The sequence below is a fragment of the Trachymyrmex septentrionalis genome, unplaced genomic scaffold, assembly GCF_001594115.1.
Source record: "Trachymyrmex septentrionalis isolate Tsep2-gDNA-1 unplaced genomic scaffold, Tsep1.0 scaffold121, whole genome shotgun sequence".
NCBI classification, from domain to species: Eukaryota; Metazoa; Arthropoda; class Insecta; order Hymenoptera; family Formicidae; genus Trachymyrmex; species Trachymyrmex septentrionalis.
The window spans coordinates 33,685-48,435 of NW_017304341.1; the positions used below are offsets into that span (position 1 = coordinate 33,685).

Sequence of the window (14,751 nt, forward strand, 5' to 3'; positions counted from 1 at the left end):
TAATTTGATGCTAATCTAAGCACCTTAAGAACATGTACATAATTTAATTTATTAATGATTAATGAACATTTTTGATTTGCTGCTGCTTATGTTGTATTGTCTTACGGTCTCTACGATGATTGGCCGATTTATTACGATTGGCTTATTACTTACATTTTTCTGTGTCCCAAGAAACGCATAAAAGTCAATAAAAAAATCGAAATAATTTTATTTTAATTCTTAACGTGAATGAACAATCAAATTTTGTAACAAAAAAATCATCATTTTGATTTTTATAACGTTAAAATAAAGTCAGTTTGACTTTCTCTTGACTTGGTGTGTTCCTTGGGAGATCCTTCGTCTACATCGATACGAATAGAAACCAATTAAGTTCATTTGAAATCATTCAGAAGTTGCTATAAGAAAAAGGAGAAATCGATGAATATTGATCGTGTACCACGCTTTTTGTTACTTTAAAATGAAATCGGATTCCTCGAGTCATTGCGAAAAGAAAGGGGTTTTCGATTAATACGGATTAACGGGATGACACGACGAAACGCGGCGGTATTGTGCAACCTGCGAGAATTACAATTCACGGCGTGATAAGAGTGCTTCTAACATTTCACCGGCGAGCCGTGAGATGCATGCGCCAGGCAGACATAGATACCTACTTTGCTAAATACCATCCTGCGCTGTGGATTCGTGGACTGAGCTACGGTTTGGGTTCACTAATCCTGGGTTAGGGGCTCGCTATCCCTTTTTAAATTACAGACCTACATGTAGCGTGTCGCAGAGAGATGGAGAAAATTTAGTTAAACGGCGCTAGAGCGATACTAGCGCATCCGGTCCTTAGTCATATTACCGCGTGAATGCTGCGTGAAATGGTACCATTCCGCGGGGATGGCTAATTTTAGTGAAAAGTAGTTTAAACCGAAACGAAAGAGAGCAGCTGTTCTCGCGAGTCTCGCGCTTATATACTATTTTACGAGACGACGTCCACTTCTTTCAGTGTATTTTTTTCGTATTATTGCGCTATAAAATGTTCAAGTAAAGCCGGTTTATTTTATGACCGACCGAGACGATGTCTATGTGTGTTTTTCGGTTATAATACGTATCGCGAATACGATTTGGGGCAAGATTAAATTTTTATGATGTTCCAGGGTGGTAAAATGACTGACGGAACGTCATGATAAATGCTTTCAAGATTACCATGTTTCCATATTTATGAACCGCTTTTTTGACAACTGCTAGGACGTAGCTAATTGGATGTAATTTTTCGACACGACAACGCTCGACAGCTGACGCTGGAAGGCAAATTTTTGCCGAGTCTCTTTCTACTTTCGCGATCATTTCGCGATTGCACGTTACTGCGAAGCGTACGCAACACAGAGACGTGAATACTGGGGTTATGAGACTACTTTCTACCGTCGCGCGAAGAAGAGCTTAACGCGACGTACGATCATGTATCAAGGGATTTGATGTATATCACAATTTACATACGATTACGAATTTACGTACATATGCGTGAGTTAGACGCGTATGGTAGCATGCATGTGCGCACGTTAAGCCATATTACAACGTTAAGCTTCTCATCGCCGGACGATTAGCATATAGACACACTGACACACTAAGATCCCGAATCTATGGATCGCCCTAGAAATCCACGATCCTCCTTCGAACCATGAATATTAGAAGTTAAAAATTAGTGACTGTTGACAGAGTCTTATTAGCATTTCTTCGCTGTTTCTATTAATGGAGGAGAACGAACATTTTTACAGGAGATCGAGACAAGACTGATAGAAACGCTCTTAAAAACAAATTACAAACTTTTCTGCAACTTGTGCCCGAACCTACGAAAATCTTAGTGTATCTTGCCTCTCTTTCTTTTCTCTCTCTTTTACCTTTTTTCCTTAAAGTTTATTGCAGAACGTAGAAACGTGCTTCCCGGAATCTTTCTGTAGTACTCGGAGTGTTGTGAGAATCTTGTATTTTATACCAGTATGTGCAAACTTTTTACGCTCGTAATTCCTTTTCTTAGATAGAAATTAGACATGAAATATTACATTTTTTTATCAGTATAAATAAAGGATATAATATAAGAATAATTTAAAAAAATTAGCCGTTAATTAAGTATACATAAAAGAATAAGAGTTTTTAAATATTTTAATATATTTAATACAGTTAATAAATTAAAATAAATAGTACATTAATACATATTTAAAAGCGAAAGAACTGAAATTAAATTTGATGCAAACAAATAAATTTTTAATTTCGGTTAATGGCATACAGATATGCTTCCATGGAACTAATTCATTCTACGAGTATATTTGAAACAATATTGGAGATAGCCAGTAGAAATTATCTGTCCGCAAGCGTAAAATGAAATACCAGAATTCCTTAAAAACGGTTCTCAATAACTTTTACGCGATTTTAAGAAATTGCACAGTTCGTGCACTATTGTTCTATTTGATTAAACTTTGCCTACCCGGTAAAACCGCCGAGTTCTTATTCTACGATCTATGAGTAAAAACTGCGTTGGGTGCACGCGTCTTGCCGTGATAATCGCACTCGTAACGCTTCTTGAGCGAACGTCACTCGGGGAATACGACGAAGATTTATCCCGCACTCACCGTAATTACCGGCCGGCTCTTTTCGTCAAGGCTTGGCAAATGCACTCTACGCCGCGTGTTCCTGTTCCCTCGCGTTGTGCCCGGGCGGTGAAACGACGGAAGAAAGTCAGCGATTCAGTGACCCAAAATTACAGGCGCGTATAGGTAGACACACCGAATCGGCACGCTCCGCGATGCCTGTAATAAACGCCCACGAAGCGATTGTCTTCGGGGAATCATCGAGAGATCTTCTCTCGTGCGCGGATAATCGCCCAGATGCACCGGAACGATGTGTGTACCTACTTCCAACGATCTCTCTGCTCGTCTCGCTACACGGAGAATCAACCAAAACGTTCGCGTGTACCTTTCTCATACGGAAGATGTTTATCGATTTTTATTAGCATACGATATCGTGCGAGATACCGGATAAACCACTTACCTTTCGAATTGATTTACATCAGGCAATTTCTTTAATTAATCCTTCGGTGCTACTCTCATTGTCGATATGGTATATCCGAATTTTCTTTTGCTTTGTATGCCAACTTTTTTATTGATAAAGATAGATAGACACAGCGTTTATTCACATTTTAGGGCAAACTCTCTAAGAATGTTTAGGCAAGAAATGCGATATAACGAAAAAATAATGAATGTAAGGAAATAAAATAAAAAATGAATAATACAAGAAAAATAGAGAGAGAGAGAGAGACCCAGAGAAAATACGAAAAAGAAAAATAAAAAGCAAATAAGTAATAATGAAATTATAATAATAATAAAGAAGGAAAAAAAATTTATAAAAGAATTTAGATGTACGTAAAAGATTTGCTTGTTATATTACTTAATTTGGCGTTTTAATAATTCGTTATAGTACGTTCTCTCTTAAACGGTACTTTTATACAGTACCCAGTGTGTTGCAAACGTGACATGTGGCATTGAAGGATCAATAAATATTTATTTGTCAATGCCCACGTTTCATTTTGTTTCATACGAGATCCCAAGATTGAATACTTTTATATGCAAAACACTTTACGAGATTTCCATAGATTCGCGCACAAGCTACGACTTTCAATTTGTATTAATTAGTCTCTGTCTCTATCATAGTCATCGCGACCTTGAGACATTCGCATCGAGAAACTCAGAGTGTACCACTTTTTTAGTCGCGATTTCTAGATGGTCCACGTGATCATTCATATCAATATGTGGGTTAATCTATTTTTTGTAGAATACTGAACGTATCATGATTAATCCAAGTGCTTATTATCCGCCGCGAATTGCGATTATTTGCGTCACCGATTTTATCTCGTCACATTGATGCATCCGACAATTTATAATGTTAATCTCGTGGGTGCGGTACGCGAAGTGCCCCACAGTCTCGTGATCCGAAAGTGTGTCACGACTAAATCTTCCGTTCGACTTAGCCGGACACGTAATGCGATCGAAATCGACGTGGTCTATCCTTTCGATGCGTCGTCGAATACCTATGTTTGGATGCTACCGGATAAGAAATCGGTCAAACCTGCGGCTGCATACCTGCGCGTATCTACTCCTGGCGCCTCGAAAAGTGTCAATCTACTCACGCGTTCATTACATTTCAATACATTTCTGTAGTTGAATTGCTTAATTTCAAAATAAATGATATTTATATTATGCATTTAGTAAACGAGAAACTAAGCTTGAATCAAATTTAGTTTCAGTAAAATATTTTATATTTTGAAATTTAGTTTCTTATTTATTAAATGCGTACGTTAATATTTATATTTCTTGAATTAAATTTAATACATTTCTTGAATTTAATTATTCAACTCCATTCACTGGGAGAAAGGATTTTCTTAATTTAACAAGCCACAGTATCTTTAACAATTTGTGGATATATATGACAACAAATTATACTGTTGTGATGCTAATCTATTTTTATTTAACTAATTATTAATAATAGAAGTAATTTATGTTTAAAAACTAATCTATTGTTTTATTGACTTTTATTTGCTAGCAATACTAATTATTTTAATTTGTATCGTAAATCGCGTATTATTTGTTACATTAACGAATAATAAGAGATTATTCGCAATAGTAACTGGTTGATCCGTTTTCCTATCAAACCATCACATTTTGCTATTCCTTTTTTTGCTTTTACAACAAACTCATTTCTCTCAGTGTTATTTTAGTTCAATTAACGACACAAATAGAAGCAATAGTGACATAACGTAACATAAAAATAATTAAATGTAACTCAAATCAAGTACAGTTTAATGTTATGAATATAACAGATAATAAGCGCCTAATTGAAAAAAGAGTCGGGTTGTATTAATTGGAATTGTGATTAAAAATGGACAAATCAGAATTTTCTGATTGCATCAATTATATTATAATTCTAGAGATAGAATTGAGATAATCAGAATTCTGATAGATACGATCAGAATTTTCTTTTTTTCGTTTATTTTGAATCAGAAATTTTTCTCAATACGTACTCGTCAACTTTATTGCAAAGAAGGAAGAGAATTGCAAAAATCGTAAGCTTCTTCGTCCGCGGAAAGGATCGGAGATTTTTCGCTCGCATTCTGCCGCATGTATGCACATGTAACGTATTGTTCGATACGGATATAAATACATTCCTCGGACAAGAGAGATGAGAAAGACGTAGAGACGGAATACAATTCGGGCGCAATGTGCATCGGCCGCGCGTACGTCTCGTAAGTCCGCGTATCCGTTTTGCGTTCCGCAGTAATCCGAAGACGAGTTTCAGCCGGGATATCAGAGAGATTAGAGCTTTAATCACAAGAGTCTAATTGCTCTCCCGAGGCTACGGTAACTGTTCCAGACTGGTACGTTGTATGCCAAGAATACCGGATCTTCGTACATACATACCATTCGCGCGCGCGCGCGCACAGCTCGGGAGAAAGTCCTCCGAACGTGCGATATCCATCGTTACCGTTTTGCAAAAAAAAAAAAAAAAAAAAAAAAAAAACCGTACCCCACGAAGTCGTACACCCGCGATGGGCAGCCGTCACGCATCGGCTACGACGGGTAATGACATTCACGCGGTAATGTTAGATTTGCATTGGAAGTTGACGTATCCACTTAAGCTTGATCGGTGGGAGCACCGTGACCAAAATAAATGTAAAATACTTTGATAAAGTACGGCCATTTCGATGCTAGACAGGATATATCTCTGGCATGCGTTTCAGTATTGGTTTACGAGATATCAGACTCTATCTAACGTATAAGCCGATCGAAATGTTTCAAGGAATTACTTTCGACACGGAGCAATTATCGGGCTAATACTTTTTCTTGGTCGATAAATTTACGACATTGCCAGCATTGTTTATGATATGATTGCTTTTAATTACATATTTTAAGCTCCAAATGCGGTGTACATTAAAAAATATAGTGTAAAGATATGATATTTATAAATAAAAACTTCGGTAAATTTGTTCATTAATTGATGTCCAATATTGGTGCCGCATATGTTCAACTTCCCATACGGGTTGTTCTTTTAGTTGCAGTTTATTGATTTTCGGGCTTGGCCCATTTCTATTCCCGAGGTCTGCAGTTAACAACCGCAATTTTGTCGCTCTTTTTTCCGGCTGACAAAAGCTTGTGCCATTTTGCCTTGATATCAGTTACCGTAAAAGAATGTACAGAGTGTTCTAGAAACATTGGTTTTTAGTTAAAGAAATATTAAATATTTATCTATTAAAAATTAGAAATTAATTTAACAAAATACATTTCTAACAATTTGATAAGAGACTTTATCATTTCTCAAAATTTGGAATTAGGACGTTAATAAGTGGCCTCATATTTTCTTTGAATTTACAACGAGACTCGGCATGAAATTCTATTCTACTTTCTATTATTTATTTGACTTTTTATACTCATTCTTCGAAAAGAACTCTTTAATCTTCAATGCTAAATTCGCAATGAGGCCTCGACATTGAAATAAACGCTGAAGTAATTTTTCAGTTGAGAAGACATGAGTTACCCGATGTAAAAGGTAAACAGGATGAAATTTATTTGTTACCGTGATCTTTCCTTTCTTTGGTCAAGCTCTTGCAATGAGTCCCTACTTATGTAGGTATCTAGACAACAAAGCAAGATCCGTGTGAAAGCCGCGCGGAGCTCTCCTGAATGGTCGCTGACGTCAGAGCGCGAGGAAAAATTGCGCAATTTCACCATTCCGGCCGACGCGGAATTTGTTCGCGCAGCTTTCTTCCGGAATTGGATCTGCTTGAGGAGACGGAACAAGAAAAAGAAAGAGATAGAGAGAGGGGGGGAGGGGGGAGAGAGAGAGAGAGAGAGAGAGATGTATTAGGAAAAGAGAACAAGGGTGGGTGGAATGTCAATGATTCGTTTCATAAAACTTGCGATGCATTGTCCCACCTGGCGATGCCTATAAGGATTTCAATTAACATACATTAGCTCATTGTTTGGCCAATAACATCGTATGCCAATATATTAATTAGCATAATTATTGCTGTGAGAAAATCCACAAGGAATACACGATATTCCATTCATAATTGTTAATTCATGAATTTTTTTAACAAAAAATCACGTGGATTCGTCGAAGAAAATGGTAATGAGTTCTGTCACTCAATACATACATAAAAAAAAACTATATATCGTCTTCTTGACTTACTGACAATAACGTTAAATTTTACATATAATATCGGATTATGCTAATCATATTGATCAGTATTGGTAAATGTATATAGTATATTTAGATATCATCTTGTTATTATTGAAGACGATGCTTCTCCGCTTTCAGTGACGAGTAAATTGGAGAGTTTCCTTGACCCGAATAATCAGGATTCGCATAGCTGTGCTTAACTTACTATTACAACAGCCGTTACACACGTAATTCTTCCCTGTATACGTATGAGCGAGTTGCAGCTACGGATGATCGAGAGAAGAAACTAAACACTTAATAATACCTGTTGACCTTCACCTAGGTATCTCCACGACGAACGTTATCGGCGAGTGTTACTTTTCTTCCGGTATGCGACTCTCGGAAATATTTCTCGGATCCCGTCGTTGCCCTCGAATCCTTTTCCATCTTTATGCGAGATGAAATCTCCTAAACTCTGTTCTTTAATCCTACGCCGAAGGATAAGAATCAGTTTGAAACTTTACCTTAAGTTAACTCTTGCTCTAAATTTCATAGTTACTTTAAGGAAGAATTTGTTGAACTTCTTTATGATATCTCAATCTTGATTTCATTTCCATAGCAATTGAAGTAAGTAGCAAGGATTGTTAAAGGATTTTAGAATATTAAAGCATAGATCTCTAAAGCTTTTGGATAAAGACCTAGATGAAGGAATATGATATGAGAGAGAGAGTATCTATTCGATACTCTCTCTCTCTCTCTCTCTCTCTCTCTCTCTCTCTCTCTCTCTCTCTCTCTCTCTCATGCACTTGGCGTATTTTTTTTTAAAGAGATTTTTTTTAGGTATCAAATATGTTACATAAATCAATTGAAATACGTGAAAACGTAGAAAAATTGTGAAGACAATAGACGAATCTTATTTGCCGGAACAACGACATAATTAAAAAAATCAAGTTTTTAAAAAAATAAGTTTAAATATTTTTAATCATTAAAATTTTGTAAATGTCATTTTTAAATACGAATTTATTTATGACTGATTGTACAGGAATAAAAGTATTATTAATTCATTATTCAGAATATTAAATTCTTATCATTTATAAAAACAAACATTTAAAACAATTTTCTTTGATTTATAACACTTTTGCTGCAAAATTCTGTTCAATTAAAAATTATTTAGTAATATAATGTTATAAAAAACAAGTTTAATTATTAATTATTTTATTGTATTATTTGAGATTTTATTATTATTGTAGATTTTTAACATTGCAGAAAAAAATAGGAAAAAAAAATATTTTGAATGAAACACACAATGAAAGGATGTAAAAAAAATATTAAAATAAATCATTGCAAAAAATTGTATCATAATATATTTATATGAAAAATAAATTGCACTTTATTATTGAATAATAAAAAAATATAAAAGTAAAGTAGTTCATACAGTAGTATACGCATAAAAATAATATAACTGTAAAAGTATTGTATAAATTGAATTGTTTTTATGAAAGAGCTTGAATAATACAAGAATTATGAAAAATAAATTCTTAGTTCAAATAAAATAAGAAGAAAATGAATTGCACTTATTGAACTTACTGTATATAAAAGTATAAAAACTAAAGATATCTTTATGTATGAGCTCAAATAATATGACATAAAATATGTTTACAGTTATAAAATGGTTTAGTTTATAAAACTTCAGTATAAAACGCTAAATAATACTTCCAAAATTGATAAAAAGTAGAAACTGGAAGATATGACGTTCTGTGCGAAAACGAAATAAGGTCTTTCAATACAACTGCTCAGAAGTAACCGAGATAAAACACTGTTGAATCAAAATAATTAACAAAATGCGATGATGCAATATTGACACAACTGCTCTTTCTTATAGTAAGTTTTAGCAACTCAGTTATGTCGATTTATTAGAGTTAAGGACGGCAAAAGACTGTTCTATTTTTATAAACAACTAAACAAAAAATGACAATTTTTTAATTATGTTGTTGTGTTGGCAAATAAGCAATATGTAACAAAGGATTAATAGCAACGTTCCAAAATTTTAATTTATTCAATAACCTATCATTCATGCAAGCAAAGAGAAACATTATAGAAGTTTTTTTATGAATAACATACTCAATGTAACTCATCAACATACATATTTTATTTTTCTTCTCGTGCAAAATTAAATCACGGTAATTAATGTTACAAAACTGTGTATGCATCAATATTCTAATAAGTATTACAATAATAATGTCAGTAAAGTGCAAGTACAACAAAAGAACATTCCTGAGGTCGACCGCTGCCGTGGCCCTGAACGTGGGCAACTGAGAACTTTCGCTGGCATCCGGCTTGCGCTCGACTTCCGCCGTCGCGCCGATGCAACCGAGATAGAATGGGTCGTACCGAACTCCAAGCTTATGATTCAGCCTCGGCTGTGTTGCAACTCCGTCCGATGCGGTGATGCTTAACAAAAAAGAAAGCGAGTGACGCACGTAAAGGGTTTTCCAACTATTTGTTCGTGTCAAAACGAGACGGATTAAAGAGTCGACCGGTTTCTTTTTTTTTTATAAAAAGAATCGAGGAGGCGGGATAGATGATACGTAGAATTTCGATTTTTCCATTAGGCGACGAGCACGTTGGAGCAGCCGAGGTGGTTTTTGGTGAAAGCCGACGACTTCGAGAGGGGAGAGTATATAGGCCGCAGGTCGTTTCAGGTGTGCTCACAACTAACGCACTCGCCCAAGTCACCGGTGTCTTTCGACCGAATCGAGTATCTGATAATCTATACTGAATACCGACAATATCTTTTCTCCGACGCTCTAACCGCGTAAAAAAAAAAAAGACAAAAAGAAGATTTTTCCCTCTCGAGAGTTTCGGCCAGTCCCAAGGTGGGAGAGCCGCCAACGAAGAAGAGAAGCCTCTATAAGGGAGGATACGCGGCAGCAAGAAGTCACAAGTGCCAAGTGTGTGTGCCAATAGGATTATATCGAGCTTCCCACTGAACCACGAAGAGGAAAAGAGGTTTGTGGTTATTTGATATGTGCTAATTGATATGTGATCAGTGATACGACTGTCTAAACTGTGGTGCGATATGCATACGTTTCGTTGGACACAACGTTTGCTGCGCCCTTTTCTGACGGTGAAAGTAAAAAGGATACACGATGGCAGATGAGACAGTGCTTATAGTTATTTAATCGTAATCACCTAAAAATTGGCTGTAATATATTCCTATTTTTCCACTTGATTCCTAATATACTTTATTCGGGATATATCCTGAGGATATTTTTAGGATGTTTAAAGGATATACGGACGTCCTCTGGACGTTCTAAGGATGTCTCCTCCTGAAGGTCTGTGCTGTCAGGTATGTTGCTGGAATTTTTTTCATTATGATAAGAGAAAGAAAATATAAGGCAGTAGGTATAAATGCAATAGGTATTTATTTATACCGGTACTAAAAAAAATAATGTTATACCAACAGCATTGTTTTAATTAAAAAATGTGTTTATTCATTACTAATGAAGCAAATATGTTATGCTCTTGTTTTCATAAAACTTTTTTATTTGTTTCATTAATACCGTTGTAAATCAACAAGATCATTTTCAATTAAAATATTGTTGTTGGTATATCTTTTTTCAGGAATCAATGTGTCTTATATTTCCTTTTTTCTATCGCAATGAAAAAATTTCTCATACACAGCACATTTTATCTGAGGACACCCTTAGGGTGTAGAGACGTCCTTTGGAGAGCTTTAAGACATTCCTTGGAGATCTGTGTTATAGTGTCTATTAAACAATTAGGTTTTTGTTGGATTCTATCAAGGATTATATTTTCTTGGCTATGAAATTTGCGTTATTTCATTATTATTTAATTTTGTCACCCGAAATTTCTGTTCGAGGTTAATTTTTTCGGAGCAAATACGCTTCGCGCCAAAAATTTTTCTTCGACATTCACGAAACGTGACGAACGTCGGCGGTTTCTTTAAAGAACACACCAAGTCAAGAGAAAGTTCAAATGACTTATTTTGACGTCATAAAAGTCAAATTGATGATTTTTTTTTGACTGCTTATTGATGTTAAGAATCAGTCATTTTGATTTTTTTATTGATCTTTTTTATATGTTCCTTGGATTCTCGTCTGGAGAGGAGAGCACCGGCAAATACCTCCTCTTCGACTATCTCCCTCTTCTCATCTTCCCCACTCGCGCGGTTTCGTGCGAGCACACGTCGAAAAGGCAAAAGGGTATGTGGGGTAGCGAGTCAGTGTGTCAGCGTTCTGGCGTCTCTCCTCGCGGAGAGGCGCGTCCTTCCTTCTCTGGCTCTATGTCAGGAATAAGGTCGCGCGTAGGTAGAGGGAGACCATCTGCTGTACGGCGGTTCGTAAAGAGGCGAGAGAAGATGAGACCGCACATCTAATTCCGTGATGAGAAACGTCAAACACATCCGCGATGTGATCGCGCTCAAACGAAATCGATACACACTCGATTAATCCGACAATAAACTCAGCTAGACTCGTTAGATAGATGACGCTCACGTAATTGTTAATATTAATGAAGTTAATTAGCTGAGGGAAAGGAAACAAGATAGACGATGAGTTTCGAAGGATAGTATGAGGCGATTGAACTTTATCCTCTGATCCCCATAACCGCGCAGCAGTCCGTTATGCTTTCTACCAGGTTTCCAAAGTTCCTTTTGTCGCGGCATGATTTTCCGCTTTTCTGGGCATGATTATGTGATCGCAGCGGGGCTCGTTAGCCGTTGAAATTCAACGCATCGTGATAGTTCCTACGCTCTTAGAAAGACCACCGAGTGGCAATTTCAAATATTCAGTAAAATGGATCTAGAAACCACTCGTCGACCAACGGCCAACGTATATATGAGCGCTGGAGATATCTTCGTGAGTTTTGACAAGCTCTGTTCAAACCTAATCTGATTTTGAACGGGAGAAAGAGCTAACATAATAGGATTTTAATTATGATAAAATTATTACAATTGTTACGATTAAGTTTAACTCATTTAATTTTTCCAATTGCTACTAAATAATTATTATAAGTATAATTCTAACACAGACATTCTTAAATTACGAAAAAAGTCATTCTTTTATAATTTTATACATAATTATATTTTGTATCGTTCTCAAAAGCAAGAAGTAAAATAAATAATTGATATTATCTTTAAACGCGAATCATTTAATTTTTCGTCATTTAATTTTTTCAATTATTGTAATTAATCATTAGAAATATAATTATTAGAAAGACAATTCTAACACAGACATTCTTAAATTACGAAAAAAGTCATTCTTTTATAATTTTATACGTAATTATATTTTTTATCGTTCTCAAAAGCAAGAAGTAAAATAAATAATTGATATTATCTTTAAACGCGAATCATTTAATTTTTCGTCATTTAATTTTTTCAATTATTGTAATTAATTATTAGAAATATAATTATTAGGAAGACAATTCTAACACAGACATTCTTAAATTACGAAAAAAGTCATTCTTTTATAATTTTATACGTAATTATATTTTTTATCGTTCTCAAAAGCAAGAAGTAAAATAAATAATTGATATTATCTTTAAACGAATCATTTAATTTTTCGTCATTTAATTTTTCCAATTATTGTAATTAATTATTAGGAATATAATTATTAAGAAGACAATTCTAACACAGACATTCTTAAATTACGAAAAAAGTCATTCTTTTATAATTTTATACGTAATTATATTTTTTATCGTTCTCAAAAGCAAGAAGTAAAATAAATAATTGATATTATCTTTAAACGAATCATTTAATTTTTCGTCATTTAATTTTTCCAATTATTGTAATTAATTATTAGGAATATAATTATTAAGAAGACAATTCTAACACAGACATTCTTAAATTACGAAAAAAGTCATTCTTTTATAATTTTATACGTAATTATATTTTTTATCGTTCTCAAAAGCAAGAAGTAAAATAAATAATTGATATTATCTTTAAACGAATCATTTAATTTTTCGTCATTTAATTTTTCCAATTATTGTAATTAATTATTAGGAATATAATTATTAAGAAGACAATTCTAACACAGACATTCTTAAATTACGAAAAAAGTCATTCTTTTATAATTTTATACGTAATTATATTTTGTATCGTTCTCAAAAGCAAGAAGTAAAATAAATAATTGATATTATCTTTAAACGAATCATTTAATTTTTCGTCATTTAATTTTTCCAATTGTTGCAATTAATTATTAGAAATATAATTATTAGGAATATAATTCTAACACAGAGACATTCTTAAATTACGAAAGATGATTCTTTTATTATTTCAAACGTAATTATATTTTTTACCGTTCTCTCAGGCGAGCAATGAAATGTGTAATTGATTTTCAAGCAAATTCAACGTAAATTGTAATTTACTTGTTAGGCTGAGGTTATCATCACAGCAATTAGTATGCTATCCGAATTTAATCATAGTAATAAAGAAGTGAATGATGTTTCGAACGTATATTGCTTTCTCAGCTTCTCTGCAGAGATCCGAAGGAACGATTCGTGAATTATGATGTATGCAGAAAAATCTAGTACCGCTATAAATATCTCGATCGCGAGAAGCCTTCCCATTCGAGTCACTTTCACGGGAGCGCTGAATTTGGCGCACAGCGGTCTCATGATGGTCTGTGTCGTGTTACATTCTTATAGGGTTTCACCTGGCGTATATGTTCTGCGCATATAACGGTACTGCTGTTACGTCACGAGCACACACCTGTCACATATGTGGCGAACAAAGGGTTGCACCATACAGCCCGGTAAAATAATAATGCAGAAGGAGGGACTGTGTGTGCATCGCCAGATATCTGATTTCAGTAACGAGGAAACTTGGACAGTGTAAGGCGACATTTTCTTCATCAAAATCGTGTAAGACGTTCCTGTTTTTTTTTTTAAATATTTTAAACACTATTTTTATATGAGCAAATTAAAAATCAACTTATTAAAGTCAGCGTTTATAGTCAGTTCTTATATTCAAGTTTTTAAGATGTCACAAATCAATCAGAGCACCGCTTAAGACGTTACTTAAGACGGTCTTGAAATAAGAGCCTATAAATATCGGCCTTGAATCAGTTTCGATCAAAATCGATTTTATTCTTCTATTGAAACTTCTAAGCACTTTTTAAATTAATAGGTATTTAATTACAGTTTTGAAAAGTGCTTAAATTGTGTTTAGAAAATTAATAGAGAAATTCGTTGCACGGAAAGAACGATTTTCTCGAAGTATTTAAAAATTCAGCTAGATACAAATATGAAAATAATTTTGTCGGTCCGTCAAAATAATTGTGTAAGAATCTCAAGCATGAAAGTAATACTGCAAAGAATTTTGACATTCTGGCAACCAGTTTGAGCATCTCACATAATTATTTTGTTAGTCCAACAAAATTATTTTCAGATCTGTGGCTGGTATTCATAGCTGATTATTACATTTGAGACGATTTGAAGTTACAGTCTTAAGAACCAATTAGAGGGCTGAATTAGTACCGTAAGATGTTACTTAAGACTTAAGAATACTGTTTTATCTGTGTCTAGCTAAATTTTTGAATACTT

At 34.4% G+C, this 14,751-nt stretch overlaps 1 protein-coding gene across 5 annotated transcripts in view; it reads left to right on the top strand.

Annotated features, from left to right (window-relative positions):
• Window positions 1-14,751, top strand: part of LOC108755071 — a 53,602-nt gene that overhangs the window by 15,969 nt on the left and 22,882 nt on the right. Inside the window, exon 1 of one of the 5 annotated variants that reach the window (XM_018497844.1) lies at window positions 9,915-10,197. The exons of 1 other annotated variant lie outside the window; for it this stretch is intronic. Coding sequence is in view for 2 of the 4 variants with exons in the window: in XM_018497905.1 (XP_018353407.1) it covers window positions 13,973-14,040 (68 nt within the window). In the remaining 2 variants the exon portion in view is untranslated. Of the gene's footprint in view, window positions 1-9,914; window positions 10,198-10,317; window positions 10,353-13,972; window positions 14,071-14,751 lie in introns of those variants that run through there. 3 more of the 5 variants (XM_018497834.1, XM_018497905.1, XM_018497897.1) reach the window with 3 other exon arrangements.